We start from the raw sequence: 20,365 nt of genomic DNA on the forward strand, positions 1-20,365 counted from the left end.
AAACTCTAGATAAAGTATATAACATAATAAATAATTTGATGTTAAATATGATAGAATTAATTATTTGAACTATTAAGTTATTTTAAGTTCTTAAAATTATAAAAAGAGTAAATTACAAGTTTTGTCCTTTATGTTTGTCTCAAATTTCAGCCGATGTTCTTTACCTTTGAAATTGATGGCTTTTGTATTTAATGTTTGAAAATGTTGCACGTTATGTCCTTTATGACAAATCCAGTTATAATTTTCAGTTAAGTTATGTCATGTGCACTGCACATGAGGGTAGAAAGGTCATTTCACCTCCCACTTGTCTTTCTCCTAACACCCCAATTGTTTCACTTTTGCAAATTAGGGCTTAACATCACGCATCAAATTAGGGTTCGTCGGCCATGGTGAACTGCCATTGTGGAAGGGAGGCGATAATACAAACTTCATGGATAAAGAAGAATCCGGGTCGTCGTTTTTATTCTTGTCATGTCCAGGTAATGTTAACCTTATGGCTGGATGGTTCGATCAGGAAAGGTAATGTCGTTTTTTACTTTAATGTTTTGATTTGCTAAAATGTACGGTTCATATTGTCCATTTATTGGATGGTTCGACCAGGAAAGGTGCCAAAGGTGCATAGATATTATACCTGGATTGCTTAGGGCTAAGAACAACTTGGAATCGGATAACATGAAGCTGCAACAAGAAAACATGAAGCTGGAACAATCAATCTGGTTGCTTTTGACCAAAGTGAAAGATGCTGAAGAAAAGTCAAGAAAATTGAAAAAGTATTTGGTTTGCAGTTGGATCTGTTTTGTGATGTATGTTTTGGCTTTTTAGGGTGTTATTTGTGATGTGCAGTATGTGTAAAATGACAATATCTAATTTTGAATGACAAGATCTAAGTTTGTGATGTATGTTTTGGCTTTTTAGGGTGTTATTTATGACGTGCAGTATTTGTGATGTGTATGAATGACAAAGTGGAATGTCTAGTTTGCAGTTTGCATTGTAATTGATCAAACAACCAAAACAAAATGACCAAAACAAACTGACCAAAACAAAATGACAAAAACAAGATGGCCCAAGCAAACTGTAAATGGCCATAATGACCATAACCTGTAATGACCAAACGAAGTGCAATTGACATTCAAAATGACCAAACTTTATAGTAATGCAAATGACAATCAAAATGTCCAAAACAAAATGACCAAAACACCATAACTTTTTACCATATTATAACCAAACCTGAGTCATGTCCAAAAGCAACCATGAGTTCACAAACACCTAAAGTAGCTACCAAAAGTTCACAAACATCTAAAAAGTAGCAACCACAAGTTCCAAAAGACATAAAACAAGTTCAAAAGCACATAAACACTAGTTCACTTTGCTGCTGCCTTCCCACTCTTCCCTGCCTTCCCGCTCTTCCCTGATTTGCCAACCTTAACATCTTCACCTTGACCCTTGCATGTCCTGGAATTATGCCCTGTCTTCTTACACTTTGAACATGCCCGTTTAGTGTGTCTTTTGGACAACCTTCCTGATTGGGTCATCTCTTCAAGCTCCACTCCAGATCTTTTCCTCAACTTCTTTGGTCTACCAACCCGGGTGTGGTGTTTTGGGGGTGTAATTGTTGTAGGAGCATGTACTTTTGTCCATAAAGTCCTGCCATTGATATGGTTCACCCTAAAAGAGTACACATGTTTCCACCTCTCCATTGTATAAACCGGATGTACCCAACTCTCCAAAGCACCCACCCTGCCTCCATTAGCAACTTTCTCCCAAATTGCAAGCACAACATGTCTGCATGGCATTCCTATAAACCATACTAAACCTTTAAACCAACATCCAGTTAACAAAACCAACTTCAAAAAATCAATGTTACCTGTTATTTCCTAGCCTCTGCAACTACATGTCCTTGCAGTCAAATTCACCACGAGCATGATTGGGCTTTCCACTGACCTGATAATAATCTCCTCCATTCCACTGAACATGGTAAGAGGTTGCATCTCTTTTGATCCCCCTCAAAAACTTCTGTTGCCTTGGGTGTAAGCAAGCCTTTACTTTTCTCTGTTAAGTTCAACACAGTTACTATTCTCCTCATTGGATGCTCCCTTATGTATTCAAGTGCAGATATGATAGGCTTGTCCCTGCCTTCTATTATCTTTCCATTGAAAACCTCACACATGTTATTAAGTACTATATCAGAAACAACCTTACCTGTGCCCAAAGTTGGAACAAATCAATACATAAGTTATCTTTCTTGTGATACCCGCTTCACACTCAATAAATATGCTATATGCCATCAACAAAATATGCATTAGCTATTTTTTTCTCATAAGTTATGACATTGATATAAACCTCTCCGCAATCCAAAAGCACGTGAGTTATTTGTCATCACATCTTCTTACCTATTTATTTCTTCATAGAATCTTACAGATTTAGAAACAAGGATTTGTTCCCTGACATGTGATTACTACACCCATTGTCTAGACACATCTAATGATGATTCTTCCATGAACATCGTATCCTCATCATTGTCTTCTTCTTGATGCATAAAACTTGAATTCTTGTTATCTTCGGCAACATTAATTTGTATAGCACAATCTACTAACGTGTCCTAGTCTTTGACAATGATAACATCGATCTAAACTTAATCGTATGAACCTAAGATCGATCTTGTTACCATGATCACGAGACGCCTACGATCGATCTTGTTACCAAAGCTACATTTATTATTTTAGTTTCTTGTCAAGATTTTTTGAAACTCTGCAATCATTATATCACTGAAAATTAGTTTAGAATTAATAACTTTAACAAATATCCGATCGACATACAATTTTTAGTTTTATTTGTTTTTTGTTTTTTTTTTCGGACGGTTTTGCGAATGAATTGTATAGTTTTGCTACAAATTTAATTTAAGTTTTTATTTCTACAAATATAGACCGGCATTTCATATTAGTTTTTCATTATATTACGATTGTTTTGTAATCAAATAGTAACTATGGCAGGTTTTCTTCTCATTATATTATGATCGTCTTGAACGCTTCAGAAAACATATGATTTGGTTTAATGTAAAATGTGGAACGAATGTTATTCAACATTATCATACGAAATTTTATACATATTCACATATGTTATGTAGGAACTAAACATCTCTAAATAACACGTTAACCTCAGATGTAACACACCCATTTTAAAGGAAAGTGTCGACTAAATTTTTTTTTGACAGGAAAGTGTCGACTAAATGAAAACTAAAATTATATTCAAATATTACCGTCAATTCGTCCCCTTTTATCATGAAAATATTGTTTATTTTGGTTTGTTTTGATGAGATAAAATCTAATATTCCGCAAGATTTTAAGAATTGTTTATACAAAAGGTTATTTGCATCTTTTAGAGAAAAGTGGACTTAATAATATTTAACTTTACAAAAAAAGTTAACCTTTATATGAAAATCAGAATTATATTATATATATTAATTCAAACTGCTATTGTATTTTATAATTAATATTAATATTAATATTAATTTCATTTCACAATATAAAGTTCATAATTTTTTTTATATCAATGACATGAGATAAAGGTAATACTCAATGTTATCATATCATTATATATAGATATCGTTTGATATTACTCAATGCTATCATGTCATTATAAATATCGTTTGATATTACCCAATGTTATCAGACAAGAATAAAACACTCATTTCATCAAAGTAATAACGTAATTACAATAATATTTGCTATCATGTTGTACCGAACAACATCGGTACCGGTACGACGATACCGGGATTCATTTTATAGTTTTCGATTTCTATAATATTTCATTTTTACAGTTCTTTTTGCACCAATAAATGAATATCAGTAACAGTACCATCATGATTTGAACCAATCGATATCGTTCGATCATTGGTGTCGGTACTTGTGTTTGTTTTTATTGTTTTTGGTCGATGTAAAGCACGCGCTGATTTCTATACCGGGTGCGTACATCATACAAGTACTTTAATGAATCGAACCAATACCCACCGAATGTTTGAGGTACGTACCGCCGCAATGCGCGAAGAAATACTCTAGTTGGCTCTAGTTGATTATGATTTTAATATAAGGATTTAAGGTAAAATGGAATAAACTTCATTTGTAATTCACAAAGTATTTCATTTACTTTGAAAATCACAAAATCATAATCAATTTTGGTTTCATCACAAAGCAAAGCAAAGCTTAACTTAAAAATGTTTGGTTTTATTAGATTTTCTCCCATCAAAACATACAATTTTGCATCACAACAACACTGAGAGAACAAACAGATACAATATTAACATGAGAAAAGGGGACAACTATCTTGAAACCACATATTTTTGTTCACTATTGTAACCACCTCTGCAACTCTGTTTTCAATTCTAATATACATAATAATAATAGGGCACGCCATAGCTTTGATAGTAGTACTGATAAGGATCAATTTGCACGGCGGGCTTCGAATCCTTTGGTTCGTCTTTCTTCGCCTCCACCGGCCCAACGCTTACCAGCTCCGTGTATCCAACCTTTTTTCTTAGTAAGGTTGTTAGTTCAACCGAGTCTATACCTTCACCGGTCACCGCTATCTGGTCTTTATCTGACCCAACGAAAGACGCGGATACAACTCCGGATATACTAACCGCGATCTTCAGAGCTTTACGGGTTTTCTTGTCCCCATCCATGCTCACCTTCACCACAATCTTTTGCTGCATTGTTAGTGAGTGTTTTTGATTGCTTCTTTCTCTCTAGAAAGTAGAAAGTATAGAAAGTAGAAGAAGCTTGAATAAGAGGAGGATTAGGAGAAGGTGTTTGAAGAGTGAGAATGTGTGAGAGGTTATTTATAGGACTAGAAAGGAAATGTTAGACGAAGGAAGAAACGACGACGAAGACTTTGTCAAAGCAGATGGAGGGAAGAAGTTTCCCAACCAAATAAATACATATCATAAAATTATTATTACTTTTTACACATATTTACCAAAATCATATTTTGTTCACATTTACTTTTACTACTTCCATATCCAAAGATATCTTATGAAAAATTGTTAAAAGTTCATTTGGATCACGAAATAGAATTTTTAAGAAAGAGTTAATTGTGCGGATGGTGTTGTAGAAGAAAGAAATAATATAGGGATCAGTCAAAATTAAGCAACATCATCTCCCAAATTAAAGGATCCACCAGCTCACAACCAGCCATATTTCTAGCCCAAACTTTATTGTGTTTCATTTTATTTCATCTTGAAATCTTGTATAAGTACGGTGGTTTTCCTCACAATGTAAATCAATGAAAGATATATGTAATGTAGTCTTCAATTTACATCATGGTATCAGAGTGGTGTTTCTGATCCTTGAAATACTTTGCTCATCATCTACAATCTATCCCAGCAAATCCAACCCAAAAACAAAACAAAAAAAAAACCCAAAAAAACCCAAAAAAACCAAAATCAAACTCTCAAAATCAAAACCTACCTGTTCAAAGGCTTCAGAAAAACTCAGTCTTCATCTTCTTCCTGCCGTCACCGCCGGTCACCAAACCAAACCCAAAACAAAACCTTCTCACCACCGTAAAAATCCGCTGCAACCACCCTGTAACCACCAATACCCACTCCACTGCAGACCGTCACAAGATCTGAGTCGCACCAGGCCCCGTGCGTCACCCGATACCGCCGGAGATGAAGAGAGAGACGGGTGTTGGGTCGTGGCGGCGAAGTGGGTGTTTTTTCTGTGGGTGTCGGGTTGAGACCAAACCACTTAAGCTCGTGGTTCGTCGCCGGAGTAATGTGACTCGCCTGTGAAGGGCCGGCACCCCTTGTTCTCTCGTGGCTCTCACTCTATCTCTGATTTTTCATATGCAGGTGTGTGTTTTGAAGAAGATAACATATAAAAAAAAGGTGAAGAACAAGATTGACAAGGAACTGCTCGTGAGTTGTTTTTAAAAAAGGGGACAATTTGTGGGATGAAGAAAAGACATAAATTAAAAAAAAAGGAATGAAGACCGAACAAGGCGGAGAAGAAGAAAAAAAAAAAAGAAAAGCCGGGTTCTTTTGAGCCCACAGGAAGAGAAAAGTCGGGTTCTTTTAACTCGCACGAAGAAAAGTCGGGTTCTTTGAACTCGCAAGAAAAGGACACGCTCTAACTTGAGGGGAGTGTTCAAAAAAAAAATATTGCTTGGCAAGTTGGGCGTTAATGACATATACGCTCAAATCAAAACCAAGGCACCATGTCTATCGACGGTGTTTCCAAACCAAAACCCAAAAGTTACCATGTCAAAAGGCGGTAGCTCAAATCAACCCAAAAGTTACCATGTCGAAAGGCGGTAACTCAATAACTCAAATTACCATGTCAAGAAGACGGTAGTTCAAATCAAACCAAAACCGGCTGCCAAGTCAAGAAGACGGTAGCAAAACCAAAACCAATCCAAGTTGAATCGTGGCAATCCCACAATTCAACTTGAGGGGGAGTGTAGAAGAAAGAAATAATTTAGGGATCAGTCAAAATTAAGCAATATCATCTCCCAAATTAAAGGATCCGCCAGCTCACAACCAACCATATTTCTAGCCCAAACTTTATTGTGTTTCCTTTTATTTCATCTTGAAATCTTGTATAAGTACGGTGGTTTTCCTCACAATGTAAATCAATGAAAGATATATGTAATGTAGTCTTCAATTTACATCAGGTGTCTGTGGTTTCATGTTTTTTCACATTTAGTCCCCACCTTTTGAAAATAGCAGGTATGCTTCTTATGGACGAAATGTAGTGTTGCCGGGAAAGTATAGAGATTCGTTTGTGGAGCCGGTGATGCGGTGGACGGCAGTTTGGGTGGAGAAGAAAGGGGTGGTGGGGTAGGGTGAGGGTGGGGTTGTTATAAGGGTATTTATGTAATTTTGCACCCACTTAATTGAATTATTTAACGCCCATCCATTACAGGGACTATATCCATTACAAGGACTATTCGAGTAACAGTTTGTTAAACCGTAGGGACTATAAATGCTATTTTGAAAAGTTGGGAACTAAAGGTAAAAAAATGGCAAACTAGAGGGACTATCCAGACAATTAACTCTTTAAAAAATTAGTTAGATGTCCAGAGTCGATATTATTAAACCATCATTCACGTCCCTTCCATCTTTTTTACCCTATAATTTCACTAAAAACAACTACAATTTTTGTCTTTTTTTTCAATTAAATAATATTTTTTATACTTTTATTATTACTTTTTCTCTGTCCTCCACTCATAACCACTTTCAAAATATATTATAAAATTAGAGAGGATGAACAATGTCTCCCAAAATTTACAAACGATCAATAACATTTTTTTCTTCTTCACTCACAACCACTTCCAACCACCTACAATCACCTTTCATAATCAACGCAATGGTGTCGTGAGCAGCGACAGTGAGAAGTCCCATTAGAGTTAGCTTCATAGAAAGAAAGAGTTCCATTAGAGTTAGCTTCATAGAAAGAAAGAGTTCCATTAGTGTTAGCTTCATAGAAAGAAAGAAGTGAAGAAAAGTATGGCCAAATCAGGTAGGGACATAACACATAAGAAAGTGATTGACCATTGACCAATAAAAATAAACAAAAAATGAAAAATAAATTAGTGAGCAGGGAAAACTTGATAAGTAAGAGAGTTCACAATACGTCTCTATATTGTGGGGATTTTTTATATTATAAAAAATGATTGGAGATAGTTGAAAGTCATTGTGGGTAGAGGATATAGAATCTGTTAATGTCTGTCTGTAAATTTGAAGGGACACTATTCATCTTCTATAATTTTTTTAATATATTTTGAAAATGGTTATAAGTGGAGTAGAGAGAAACGTATAAAAAATATTATTGAAAGAGGAAAGTATAAAAAAATATTATTTAATTTGTGTTTAGTGAAATTATAGGGTAAAAAATATAGAAGGGACGTGAATGCTCTAACGGTGGGTTAATAATATCAACTCTGGACATCTAAGGGGCTGTTTGTTTACCTCTTAATGGGGCTCTTAATGGTTCAGACATCTTACTAGTTCAACACTTAATGGTTCAGACTGTTTGTTTCATGAGCAGATGTCTAAATGGTTCAGACATTTGTCTCTGAATGGTTAAGATTTATACAGAGTCTGAATGGTTAAGACCTCTAATCTGAATTGGTCAGACATTTGTCTCTGAACGGTTAAGCATTACACAATCTCTTAATGGTTCAGATCTCTTACTGGTTCAGCACTTAATGGTTCAGACCTCTTACTAGTTAAGCATTTAACCATTCAGATGTTACCAAACAACATCTAACAAATTTCTTAGAACTTTTATTTCGTGATCCAAATAAACTTTTAACAAATAATTTATTTTTCATAAGATATGTTTGGATATCGAAGTCGTAAAAATAAATGTGAAGATACTATGATTTTCATAAATATGCGTAAAAAGTAATAATAATTGTATGATATTTATTTGGCAAAGGTGGGAAACTTCTTCCCTCCATCAGCTTTGACAAAGTCTTCGTCGTCGTTTCTTCCTTCCTCTAACATTTCCTTTCTAGTCCTATAAATAACCTCTCACACATTCTCACTCTTCAATTCAAACACCTTCTCCTAATCCTCCTCTTATTCAACCTTCTTCTACTTTCTATACTTTCTACTTCCTAGAGAGAAAGAAGCAATCAAAAACACTCACTAACAATGCAGCAAAAGATTGTGGTGAAGGTGAGCATGGACGGGGACAAGAAAACCCGTAAAGCTCTGAAGATCGCGGTTAGTATATCGGGAGTTGTATCCGCGTCTTTCGTTGGGTCAGATAAAGACCAGATAGCGGTGACCGGTGAGGGTATAGACTCGGTTGAACTAACAACCTTACTAAGAAAAAAGGTTGGATACACCGAGCTGGTAAGCGTTGGTCCGGTGGAGGCGAAGAAAGACGAACCCAAGGATTCGAAGCCCGCCGTGCAAATTGATCCTTATCAGTACTACTATCAAAGCTATGGCAGTGTGCCTTATTATTATTATGTATATTAGAATTGAAATCAGAGTAGCAGAGGTTTAAATAGTGAACAAAAATATGTGGTTTTAAGATAATTGTCCCCTTTTCTCATGTTAATTTTGTTTAATATTGTATCTGTTTGTTCTCTCAGTTTTGTTGTGATGCAATGGGAGAAAAACTAATAAAACTAAACATTTTTTTAGTTAAGCTTTGCTTTGCTTTGTGATGAAACCAAAATTGATTATGATTTTGTGATTTTCAGAGTAAATGAGATACATTGTGAATTACAAATGAAGTTTATTCCATTTTACCTTAAGACTATGGGGTATGGGGCGAGGGTTGGAGAGAAACGCCCAAGTCACCACTCTGGGTGGGCTTGGGTTTGGGCGTGGCCCCATTGGCGTGGGATTCAGGGCGTTAGGCGGGGCTACCCACATGACATGGTGAAACCTCATTGGCCAAGAGCACTAGCCACCCCACCCCAACCACGCCCCACCATACCCCTTTGAAATTGACTTTTGGTCTTGGGTGCCTCATACTCCACGTGTCGTCGCACCATGCCCTCAACCCACGCCCCACCATACCCCACGGTCTAAATCCCTATTTTAAAATCATAACCAATTTTGGTTTTCACATAAAGGTTATTAGATTTTATCTCATCAAAACAAACCAAAAAAAAAGAAAAACAATATTTTCATGATAAAAGGGGACGAATTGAAGGTAATTCACAATCATTTTAAAACCAAAATTTGTGTACTCTGTTTTGACTTCTTCACTTTTGGCCATCAAGAATTTAATCAAAATCAGTCTTTGAATATAATTTTAGTTTTCATTTAGTCGACACTTTCCTTTAAAATGGGTGTGTTAGAGCATTCACATCCACTTCACTATATTTTTCACCCTAAATTACACTAAAAAACACTACATTTTCTCTCTTCTTTTCAATTAAATAATATTTTTTATACCTTTATCATTACTTTTTCTCACTCCTCCACTCACAACCACTTTCAAAATATATTAAAAAATTATAAGGGGTGAACAGTGTCCCCCCAAATATACAGATGAACAGTAACATTTTCTCTCCCCTCTACTCACAACCACTTTTTATACTTTTTATATTATAAAAACTCCACTCACAGATTTTAGTGGGTTGGATGTGAATGCTCTTACATCTGAGGTTAATCGTGTTATTTAGAGTTCCTACATAACATATGTGAATATGTATAAAATTTCTTATGATAATGTTGAATAATATTCGTTCCGCATTTTACATTAAACCAATTCATATGTTTTCTGAAGCGTTCAAGACGATCGTGAGAAGAAAACCTGCCACAGTTACTATTCGATTACAAAACGATCGTAATATAAGAAAAACTAATATGAAATGCCGGTCTATATGATGAAACAACGGTTAACCGGGTAGGTTAATTCACTGGTCTCGTCAAATAAGGTTAATCCCTTATTTCCGAGGATCGGTGGCTGGATCGTCCGCTAACTTGTCTCCTGCAAAAGAAAATACACCGTGACTCGTAACAAGGAGGATGGGGTGGGGGTGCTCCTTGTTACCACTCTCCAGCGTGAGAATCAGTACTTGCTTGAGAGCAAAGTGTGTGTTTGTAGTAAGGGGACTGGGGGCGGTGCGTGATGCACCCTCTACCACGCGTGGACTTCAACAAATTCCCACCGCCACCAACTAATTCCACGAGTGATGGAATGTTTGGCGTGATAAATTCAACGAGTGATGGAAGTTGAGTGATAAATGGATGTTAGGGGGTGTGAGAGTTTATTGCTGGGTGTTGTGAGTGATGACCATTGCCACTAAAAATGGCTGTGAGTGATGGAAAACTAGTTGATGACATGGCGGAACTTGATTGGGTGTTGTGAGTAATGAGTGATGACCACCCCCACCCCCCCAAGTGTGAGAGAAAGTAGATAAGCGATACCTCAAACCTGGTCCAGGATGGGTATTTATAGCCGAAGAGTGAAGGAGGGTAATTGAGTGGCTAGACTGACAGCGCGCAGCCCTTTGCAGGTGTGTCAGAAGCACAGGCCACAGAAGTGTGCCACGTCCTGCTGTGGCTGTTAGTCTGTGTGCCACCTTTTGTATACGTGTGGCTGGGCAGCTGACTGTTGTCAGTGCCACTTGCTGGTTTAGACACTTGAGTCAAAGTGTTAGGTCCACTTGGTGCCGAAGATAGGATACGGTTCTTGGCCGCATCACTACGTGCGGCAATCGCGGTTGTCCGCATCCCTTGTCGTGACGAAAACAGTCGTTTTCGTATACAAGGTAAGTCTTCTCATCACTAGACCGATTGGACTAGTCAACTGCGTTCGCGCGTGCCCACACAGACGCAGATAAGTTCTTGTTGATGGGAGAACTCGAGCTGGGTGATGGTCACTCGCATTTGGCTTGGCGCGAGATTTGGTACCATACCCCTTCAAGTCCCCCCAGTCCAGTATTGCTTCCTCATGCAAGTTGCAGGTTGGATGAATACTGGATTATGTGTTGGAAGGGGTGTCTTGTTAGTCGGTTTGGAGAAAATTCTAGGACTGGGCCGTTGCTCCTGCTTCCAATAAATCAATTCAGGGATTGAGTATTTACTTGTGTAAGTAGGTGGATAAGCTCGTATAACCACTATGTAAAACCGGTGAGCAAGTTCAGGCTGATGCTGAAACATCACATGTTTTTGATATCATCAAACCTGATCGTCTCCTGTTGGTGTGCCGAACCAACCTTTGAGACGGTGACGGAAGATGAGTATGAACTCGCCATTACCGACAACTCCAGTTGTAACCTTTGCGGTTGCGGATGCAATGGTTTTGGTGTTGTGTTGGCGCTTTATGTTCATCAACTGGACATGAGACGACGATCCCTATCCTGTGGGGCGTTCGTGTTCATCCATTCGGTTGTTTGCTCTCAAGTAACCACATGTCCTTTGCGGTTACCTCATTACCTTGCATTGTCGGCCGTGTTTGGTCGAACAATGTGAGCAATAAACGAATGGATAATGTTGGTAGCAATAAACGATCACGAAGATTTAAAGTAGTTCGGTCGGCTGACCTGTGCCTACTGTGTTGCAATTAGGGTTTCTTTTATAGACGATCACAAAGAATTACAAGTACAAAGCAATAATTATATATAGACTAATTTTGGGTTAGAAAACTTAATCCCAAAGTCGTTAGACCCAAGCCCGCATAGAGATAATTAAGGCCTCCTAATTAGAAATCTAATTTTAAGTGCCAAAACGATAGTTATTCAATAGTCTAAAGTTGCTTAAATAGTCAGCAATTACACTACTATAAGTCCTTCACGTAAAAACAGGAAAAGAAAGTGAAAACAATCTTAAGATTGACTCCGTACCCAGCCAACGATAGACATATTACATTTTACTACATTTCATTATGTAGTGGTAAGGATCAACTTGCCTTGGCGCCTCAATGGGGGGCTTGGATTCCTCCACAAGACCAACACTAAGTAGTTCTTCTGTGTATCCAATTCTTTTCGTTAGTAAGGTTGTAAGTTCAATGTAGTCAATGGCTTCACCGGTCACCGCTATCAGCTGGTCTTTAACGAAAGACGCTGATTCAACTCCAGAGATGCTAACCGCGATCTTCAGAGCTTTACGGGTTTGCTTGTCGCTGTTCATGCTCACCTTCACCACAATCTTTTGCTGCATAAACATTTCAGTATACAAACTTAGAAAAGAAAAAATGGTTTAAAAAACATGCAAAAACTAATTAGTAAGAATACATGTACCTTCTCCATTGCTATGTTTGTTTGAAGAATGAGAATGTCGTCGGTATATTTATAGATACAGTGGAGATGAAGAAAAGTTGGTAAAAATATTTAAAAGAAATGTAGTCAAATCATCACTTTGCGACGACTACTTGCTAGTGGTGGCTGAAGTCGTTGTTTAATGTTTATGACGGAGACCATATTTTATAAATAATAATAATAATAATAATAATAATAATAATAATAATAATAATAATAATAATAATAATAATAATAATAATAATAATTGACTTTTGAATATAGTTTTAGTTTTCATTCAGTCAACTGGCATAATTTTATATCTCAACAACACTCAGATTTTGGTTTATCATTTATTGATGATAAATTGGTGGATTTCATGTATGTATTCATGGGATTTAATTTAAAAAAAAAAGACATAAGATCGTCTACTTCTTTAGATATTTAACGCGAATGGCTTGCTTCTCCATTTCGATGATTATCTGATCCTCGTCGGATACATGAGGTGGAATCAGTTCTTTGAGGAACTGAATGTCGACCGCCTTTTGCCTACTCTTTTCCAGCTAGATCTCTTGTTCCTTTGGTGATAGAATTCGAGCAAGTTTCTGGTCTAACTTGGACGAGCGACTGGATCCACCCTCGGTATTTGTTGTTGTTGTAGAAGTGGATTTACCTTTGGTCCTTGCTCTTGCGTTTGATGCCTTGGTTTTGTCTCTACCTGGTGGGACTGTCAATTCTTGCGATTCTTCAAAGTCTAGGTCGAGGTTGGTGTCGTTTAGGTCTAGGTAAGAACGAGCATCAGATGCACCTGCGGACGAGCATGGCTCCGACGTGCCTGAATTAGTCTTGGAGCGCTTTGATGATCCACCGGTTTTGACCGGTGGCACAAGATAAGCGAATTTTTAAGCATCTCCCAAGATTTAACCATGGTAAATGCACAACCGCATGTTGCTCTAAACTCGTCGAGAGCGGCATACATGATGTTTGCATCGCTTGAACCACTCGGTCTATTTTTGTTGTTAATATGGCGGTTGACTATGCTGTTGAAGTTGCTAACTTTTGTCCTCATTGACGACCACTTTCCCGAGAACGAATCATTTGAATGATATGGTTCGTGCTTCATGGTAGCCCAAGACTTTTTTCGGATCCGCCGTATAAAAACCGTGGCCTCTTAATGACTGCCTACATTAACATTTATAACAATTATATCTTTTTAAAACTTTGTTAAAAATTATATATACTAACTTTTTTTAACCTTTTAATTTTGTTTAAGCAAGTAAAACTATATAAGTAAAGAAAACTATCTAAAATTCTAAATAATATAAAATTAAGAGTTAATTGCCATTTTAGTCCCTGTGATTTGGGCCAATTTGCCAGTTTAGTCCAAAGGTTTCATTTTTAACATCTGGATCCAAAAAGGTTTCATCTTGCCATTTTGGTCCAACTGACTTAACTCCATCCATATCTGTTAAGTCTGCTAAGGGTATTTTTATCTTTCATTTTTCTTTTTATTAACCCTTTTTTCTTAATTGCTTTTTCTTTTAATTAAAGCTTTATTGTTTTATTATCAGTGCTATAAATAACAGAACTCTTTCATTACATCGATCACAACACACTTCCCCATATTAAAACCCTAACAACGAAGACGATCGATCAAAGGCGATTGAGCTGTGAACGAGCATTGTGCGGTGGTTTCTGAACGATGAATGAGCCTTGGTGTGTTCGTGATCCTGATGAAGTATTCAAACCAGAAGAGGCATATGGTAAGTTCTGTTTAATACTCTACATTTTGTTTAAACTACCCTGAAAACTTTTCAATTGAAATACACCATGGGGGTGAATTTACAGAGTATCCTGGAATGACATATGCGAAGGGTAAGGTTTCTTATGTTGACAAGGTTAATTCAGACTACTTTTCAGTCATTGTACTGAAGGATATGATGGTGGATATTGGGTATAGAGAGGAGGATGATATGAGATTTATGTATAGATTGCCAGGAGAGGATCTGGATTTAGGGCTAAGACCATTGTTAAATGATGGCTATATTCTTGATCTTTTAAAGCTATCTAGAACTACTAAACTGATAGATGTGTTTGTAGAACATATCAGACCTGATTATGAAGGTTTGCAGTTAAGAAACAATGCAGAGCATGATATTAATGAAAATGTAGATGATGTGGATGGCAGTAGTGCAGCTGACGGGGAGCACATTGTTGAAGAGATTGTAAGTAGTGATGGATCTGAAAATAGTGGTAGTGATGGATCAGAAAATAGTGGTAGTGATGGATCAGATGATAGCAATTTTGAACCTAAGGCAGGTGATTATAAGCAGGATGATAGTAGTGATATAGATGAGGTTTCTAAAGGAAAGGCCAAAGTAGATGAGGTTTCTAAAGGAAAGGCCAAAGTAGATGAGGGTTATAATGTAAGAAAGGGCAAAGCAGCTGAGGGTAATTATGTATCTGATGAAGACTCAGACTATATTATGGATGTTGATAACATTGTTGAGGAGTATGATGTTGATATGTATGATTTTAGGGCTGCATTATATTTTGATTTAAGTGATGATGGGGCATACTTAGATATTGGAGATGATGTCAACATGGATGTTAAGATTGACTTAGAAGAATTTGATAGTTTGAGTGATGATGAGAATGACACAAAGATGCAAAAGAGCATGATGGCTCATAGGAGGAAGCATAAAAAAACCAAAAAAACTGATGGTTGTCCTTTTTATCTTGGTCAAACCTTTAGTAATAAGGAACAAATCAAAAGGTTACTTAAAAAACATGCAGTGGAAAGTAGAAACAATGCTTAGAGACTACTGTGAAGAATTGCTTAGGGCTAATCCTGGTACAACAATAAAAATAGAGGTTGAGAAGGAGCCTAACCCACATTCTCCAATAAGGCAGTTTAAGAGAATATACATTTGTTTAACAGGTTTAAAAAGGGGATTTCAGATAGCTGGTAGAAATTTGTTGGGTCTAGATGGATGTTTCATGAAGGGGCCTTATCCAGGGCAGGTCTTAACTGCAGTTGGTATGATGCAAACCATGGCATCTACCCGGTAGCCTATGCATTGGTTGAGTCAAAATCTAAAGCTTCATGGACATGGTTTTGACGTTCTAGGGAGATGATCTAGGGCTGGATCCCAACTCATATTTCACCTTTATAAGTGATAGGCAGAAGGTATGTATCATAAACTGTTTGCTTATGTAAATGATTTAATCGTTTACTTATGTAACTGATTTAATTGTTTACTTATGTAGGGTATAATACCAGCAATAGAAAAGGTGTATCCAAAGGCTGAACATAGGTTCTGCCTAAGGCATATACATAAGAATATGAAAACAAGATGGAAGGGTGATGTCTACAAAGATTTGTTATGGAGTTGTGCTAGTATCCTTACACCAAGAGGTTAGGAAAATGCAATGAAGGCAGTTGAGGAACAGATAAAGACTTACATGACTGGTTGAAACAAATTCCTCCAAGGCATTGGTCTAGATCACATTTCAGTGGTATGGCATATATAGCATAAACTTCTTTATTGTAGTGTACACATTAATAACATAAAGTTATGCATGTTAGGGACAAAGTGTGATGTACTTCTGAACAATCTGTGTGAAGTCTTCAATAGGCAACTGGTGTATGGTAGGGACAAACCTATCATCACTTGTCTTGAATTCATGGAATACCTAATGAAAAAGATTGTGGTTGTCAAAAAGCTAATTGCCAAGTGTAATGGTCCTTTAACACCTGCTGCTACTAGGATTTTTGATGCAATCAAGTCTGAAGCCTCACAGTACACTTGCATTTGGACTGGAGGAACAAAGTATCAGGTCAGTCATGGCTTAGATCAAAGGGTTGTTAATCTTGGTGAAAGGACATGCTCATGCAGGAAATGGGACCTTACTGGTATGCCTTGCAAGCACGCAGTGGCTGCAATCTGGAATCAGGGTCTACATGGAGGTGGGGAACCCATACCAGAAAGGTGGGTTGATCAAGCATACTGGTATGAAACATGGAAGCTGGTTTATGAGTGTACCATTGAACCAATCAGTGGTATGGATGAATGGCCAAAGTCGAGATGCCATGGTATGGATGAACACCCCAATCGTTTCACCTTTGCAAATTATTTGAACCAATCAATGGTATGGATAAATAATTTGTTGTTAAATATGATAGAATTAATTATTTGAACTATTAAGTTATTTAAAGTTCTTAAAATTATAAAAAGTGTACATTAAAAGTTTTTGTCCTTTATATTTGTCTCAAATTTCAAATGATGTTCTTTACCTTTAAAATTGATAACTTTTGTACTTAATGTTTGAAAATATTGCACGTTATGTCCTTTATGACAAATCTAGTTATAATTTTCAGTTAAGTTATGTCATGTGCACTGCACATGAGGGTAGAAAGGTCATTTCACCTCCCAGGCTCCCACTTGTCTTTCCCCCTTTTTAATACCCTGATAACACCCCAATCGTTTCACCTTTGCAAATTAGGGCTCAACATCACCTATCAAATTATGGTTCGTCGGCCATGGTGAACTGCTATTGTGGAAGGGAGGCGATAATACAAACTTCATGGACAAAGAAGAATCTGGGTCGTCGTTTTTATTCTTGTCCTGTCCAGGTAATCTTAACCTCATGGCTGGATGGTTCGATCAGGAAAGGTAATGTCGTTTTTACTTTAATGTTTTGATTTACTAAAATGTAGGGTTCAAATTGTCCATTTATTGGATGGTTCGATCAGGAAAGATGCCAAAGGTGCATAAACATCATACCTGGATTGCTTAGGGCTAAGAACAACTTGGCATCGGATAACATGAAGCTGCAACAAGAAAACATGAAGCTGGAACAATCAATCTGGTTGCTTTTGACCAAAGTGGAAGATGCTGAAGCAAAGTCAAGAAAATTGAAAAAGTATTTTGTTTGCAGTTGGATCTGATTTGTGATGTATGTTTTGGCTTTTTAGGGTGTTATTTGTGATGTGCAGTATGTGTAAAATGACAAGATTTAATTTTGAATGACAAGATCTAAGTTTGTGATGTATGTTTTGGCTTTTTAGGGTGTTATTTGTGATGTTCAGTATTTGTGATGTGTATGAATGACAAAGTGGAATGTCCAGTTTGCATTGTAATTGAGTAAACGACCAAAGCAAAATGACCAAAACAAAATGACCAAAACAAACTGACCAAAACAAAATGACCAAAACAAGATGACCCAAACAAACTGTAAATGGCTATAATGACCATAATCTGTAATGACCAAATGAAGTGCAATTGACATTCAAAATGACCAAACTTTATAGTAATGCAAATGACAATCAAAATGATCAAAACACCATAACTTTTTACCATATTATAACCAAACCTGAGTCATGTTCCAAAAATAACCACCAGTTCACAAACACCTAAAGTGCTACCAAAAGTTCACAAACATCTAAAAAGTAGCAACCACAAGTTGCAAAAGACATAAAACAAGTTCAAAAGCACATAAACACAAGTTCACTTTGCTGCTGCCTTCCCACTCTTCCCTACCTTCCCACTCTTCCCTGATTTGCCAACCTTCACAGCTTCACCTTGACCCTTGCATGTCCTCGAATTATGCCCTGTCTTCTTACACTTTGAACATGCCCCTTTAGTGTGTTTTTTTGGATAGCCTTCCTGATTGGGTCATCTCTTCAAGCTCCACTGTAGATCTTTTCCTCAACTTCTTTGGTCTACCAATCTGGGTGTGGTGTTTTGGGGATGTAATTGTTGTAGGACCATGTACCTTTGTCCATAACCTGCCATTGATAGGGTTCACCCTAAAAGAGTACACCTGTTTCCACCTCTCCATTGTATAAACCGGATGTACCCAACTTTCCAAAGCACCCACCCTGCCTCCATTAGCAGCTTTCTTCCAAATTGCAGCCACAACATGTCTGCATGGCATTCCTATAAACCATACTAAACCTTTAAACCAACATCCAGTTAACAAAAACCAACTTCAAAAAATCAATATTACCTGTTATTTTCAAGCCTCTGCAACTACATGTCCTTGCAGTCAAATTCACCACACGAGCATGATTTGGCTTTCCACTGACCTGATAGCAATCCCCTCCATTCCACTGAACATGGTAAGAGGTTGCATCTCTTTTGATCCCATCAAAAACTTTTGTTGCCTTGGGTGTAAGCAAGCCTTCACTTTTCTCTATTAAGTTCAACACAGTTACTATTCTCCTCATTTGATACTCCCTTATGTATTCAAGTGCAGATATGATAGGCTTGTCCCTGCCTTCTACTATCTTTCCATTGAAAACCTCACAGTTATTAAGTACTATATCAGCAACAGCCTTCCCTGTGCCCAAAGTTGGAACAAATCAATACATAAGTTATCTTTCTTTGTCATGCACTTTTTGAACCAGTTGCTTCACACTCAATAAATATGCTATATGCCATCAACAAAATATGCATTAGCTATTTTTTTCTTGTAAGTTATGACATTGATATAAACCTCTCCGTAATCCAAAAGCACGTGAGCTATTTGTCATCACATCTTCTTACCTATTTCTTCATAGAATTTTACAGATTTAGAAACAAGGATTTGTTCCCTGACATGTGATTACTACACCCATTGTCTAGACACATCTAATGGTGATTCTTCCATGTAATATCATGAACATCGTATCCTCATCATTGACTTCTTCTTGATGCATAAAACTTGAATTCTTGTTATCTTCGGCAACATTAATTTGTCTTGCACAATCTACTAACGTGTCCTAGTCTTTGGCAAAGATAACATCTAAACTTAATCGTATGAACCTAAGATTGATCTTGTTACCATGATCACGAGACACCTACGATTGATCTTGTTACCAAAGCTATATTTATTATTTTAGTTTCTTATCAAGATTTTTTTGAAACTCTGCAATCATTATATCACTGAAAATTAGTTTAGAATTAATAATTTTAACAAATATCCGGCCGACATACAAGTTTTAGTTTTATTTTTTTTTGTTTTTTTTTTCGGACGGTTTTGGGAATGAATTGTAACGACGACAAAATTTTACCATAGTTTTGCTACCAAATTTAATTTAAGTTTTTATTTTTACAAATATAGACCGGCATTTCATATTAGTTTTTCATTATATTACGATCGTTTTGTAATCGAATAGTAACTGTGGCAGGTTTCCTTCTCATTATATTATGATCGTTTTGAACGCTTCAGAAAACATATGATTTGGTTTAATGTAAAATGCGGAACGAATGTTATTCAACATTATCATACGAAATTTTATACATATTCACATATGTTATGACTTATGTACGAAATTTTATACATATTCACATATCTTTGAATATGTTATATTCAAAAACATATTTTGATTAAATTCTTGATGGCAAAAGTGAAGAAGTCAAAACAGAGAACACAAATTTTGGTTTTTAAATGATTGTGAATTACCTTCAATTCGTCCCCTTTTATCATGAAAAGATTGTTTTTTTTTTTTGGTTTGTTTTGATGAGATAAAATCTAATATTCTACAAAAGGTTATTTGCATCTTTTAGAGAAAAGTGGACATAATAATCTTTAACTTTACAAAAAGTTAACCTTTATGTGAAAACCAGAATTGGTTATGATTTTAAAAAAGGGATTTAAGGTAAAATGGAAT

General features: G+C 36.6%; 2 protein-coding genes and 1 long non-coding RNA gene across 3 annotated transcripts; 1 reads left to right on the forward strand and 2 right to left on the reverse strand.

Annotated features, from left to right (window-relative positions):
* Positions 1–4,199: 4,199 nt before the first annotated feature.
* LOC118491229 lies at positions 4,200–6,656 on the reverse strand. The gene is made up of 2 exons (XR_004890889.1): positions 5,463–6,656; positions 4,200–4,696 (listed from the first exon to the last, which is right to left on the reverse strand). It is a non-coding gene; the product is annotated as an uncharacterized LOC118491229 (long non-coding RNA).
* A 1,888-nt stretch (positions 6,657–8,544) lies between these two features.
* Positions 8,545–9,104, forward strand: LOC110934205 (disease resistance protein RGA5). The gene has a single exon (XM_022177389.2). It carries the CDS (start codon positions 8,657–8,659, stop codon positions 8,987–8,989), a length of 333 nt encoding a protein of 110 aa, XP_022033081.1. The 5' UTR covers positions 8,545–8,656; the 3' UTR covers positions 8,990–9,104.
* Positions 9,105–12,187: 3,083 nt separating this feature from the next.
* On the reverse strand, positions 12,188–12,720 carry LOC110935317. Its single transcript, XM_022177743.2, has 3 exons — positions 12,712–12,720; positions 12,381–12,625; positions 12,188–12,260 (listed from the first exon to the last, which is right to left on the reverse strand). Exons 1-3 carry the CDS (start codon positions 12,718–12,720, stop codon positions 12,188–12,190), a joined length of 327 nt encoding a protein of 108 aa, XP_022033435.2.
* Positions 12,721–20,365: the final 7,645 nt, after the last annotated feature.

The sequence above is a fragment of the Helianthus annuus genome, chromosome 4, assembly GCF_002127325.2.
Source record: "Helianthus annuus cultivar XRQ/B chromosome 4, HanXRQr2.0-SUNRISE, whole genome shotgun sequence".
Taxonomy (NCBI): domain Eukaryota; kingdom Viridiplantae; phylum Streptophyta; class Magnoliopsida; order Asterales; family Asteraceae; genus Helianthus; species Helianthus annuus.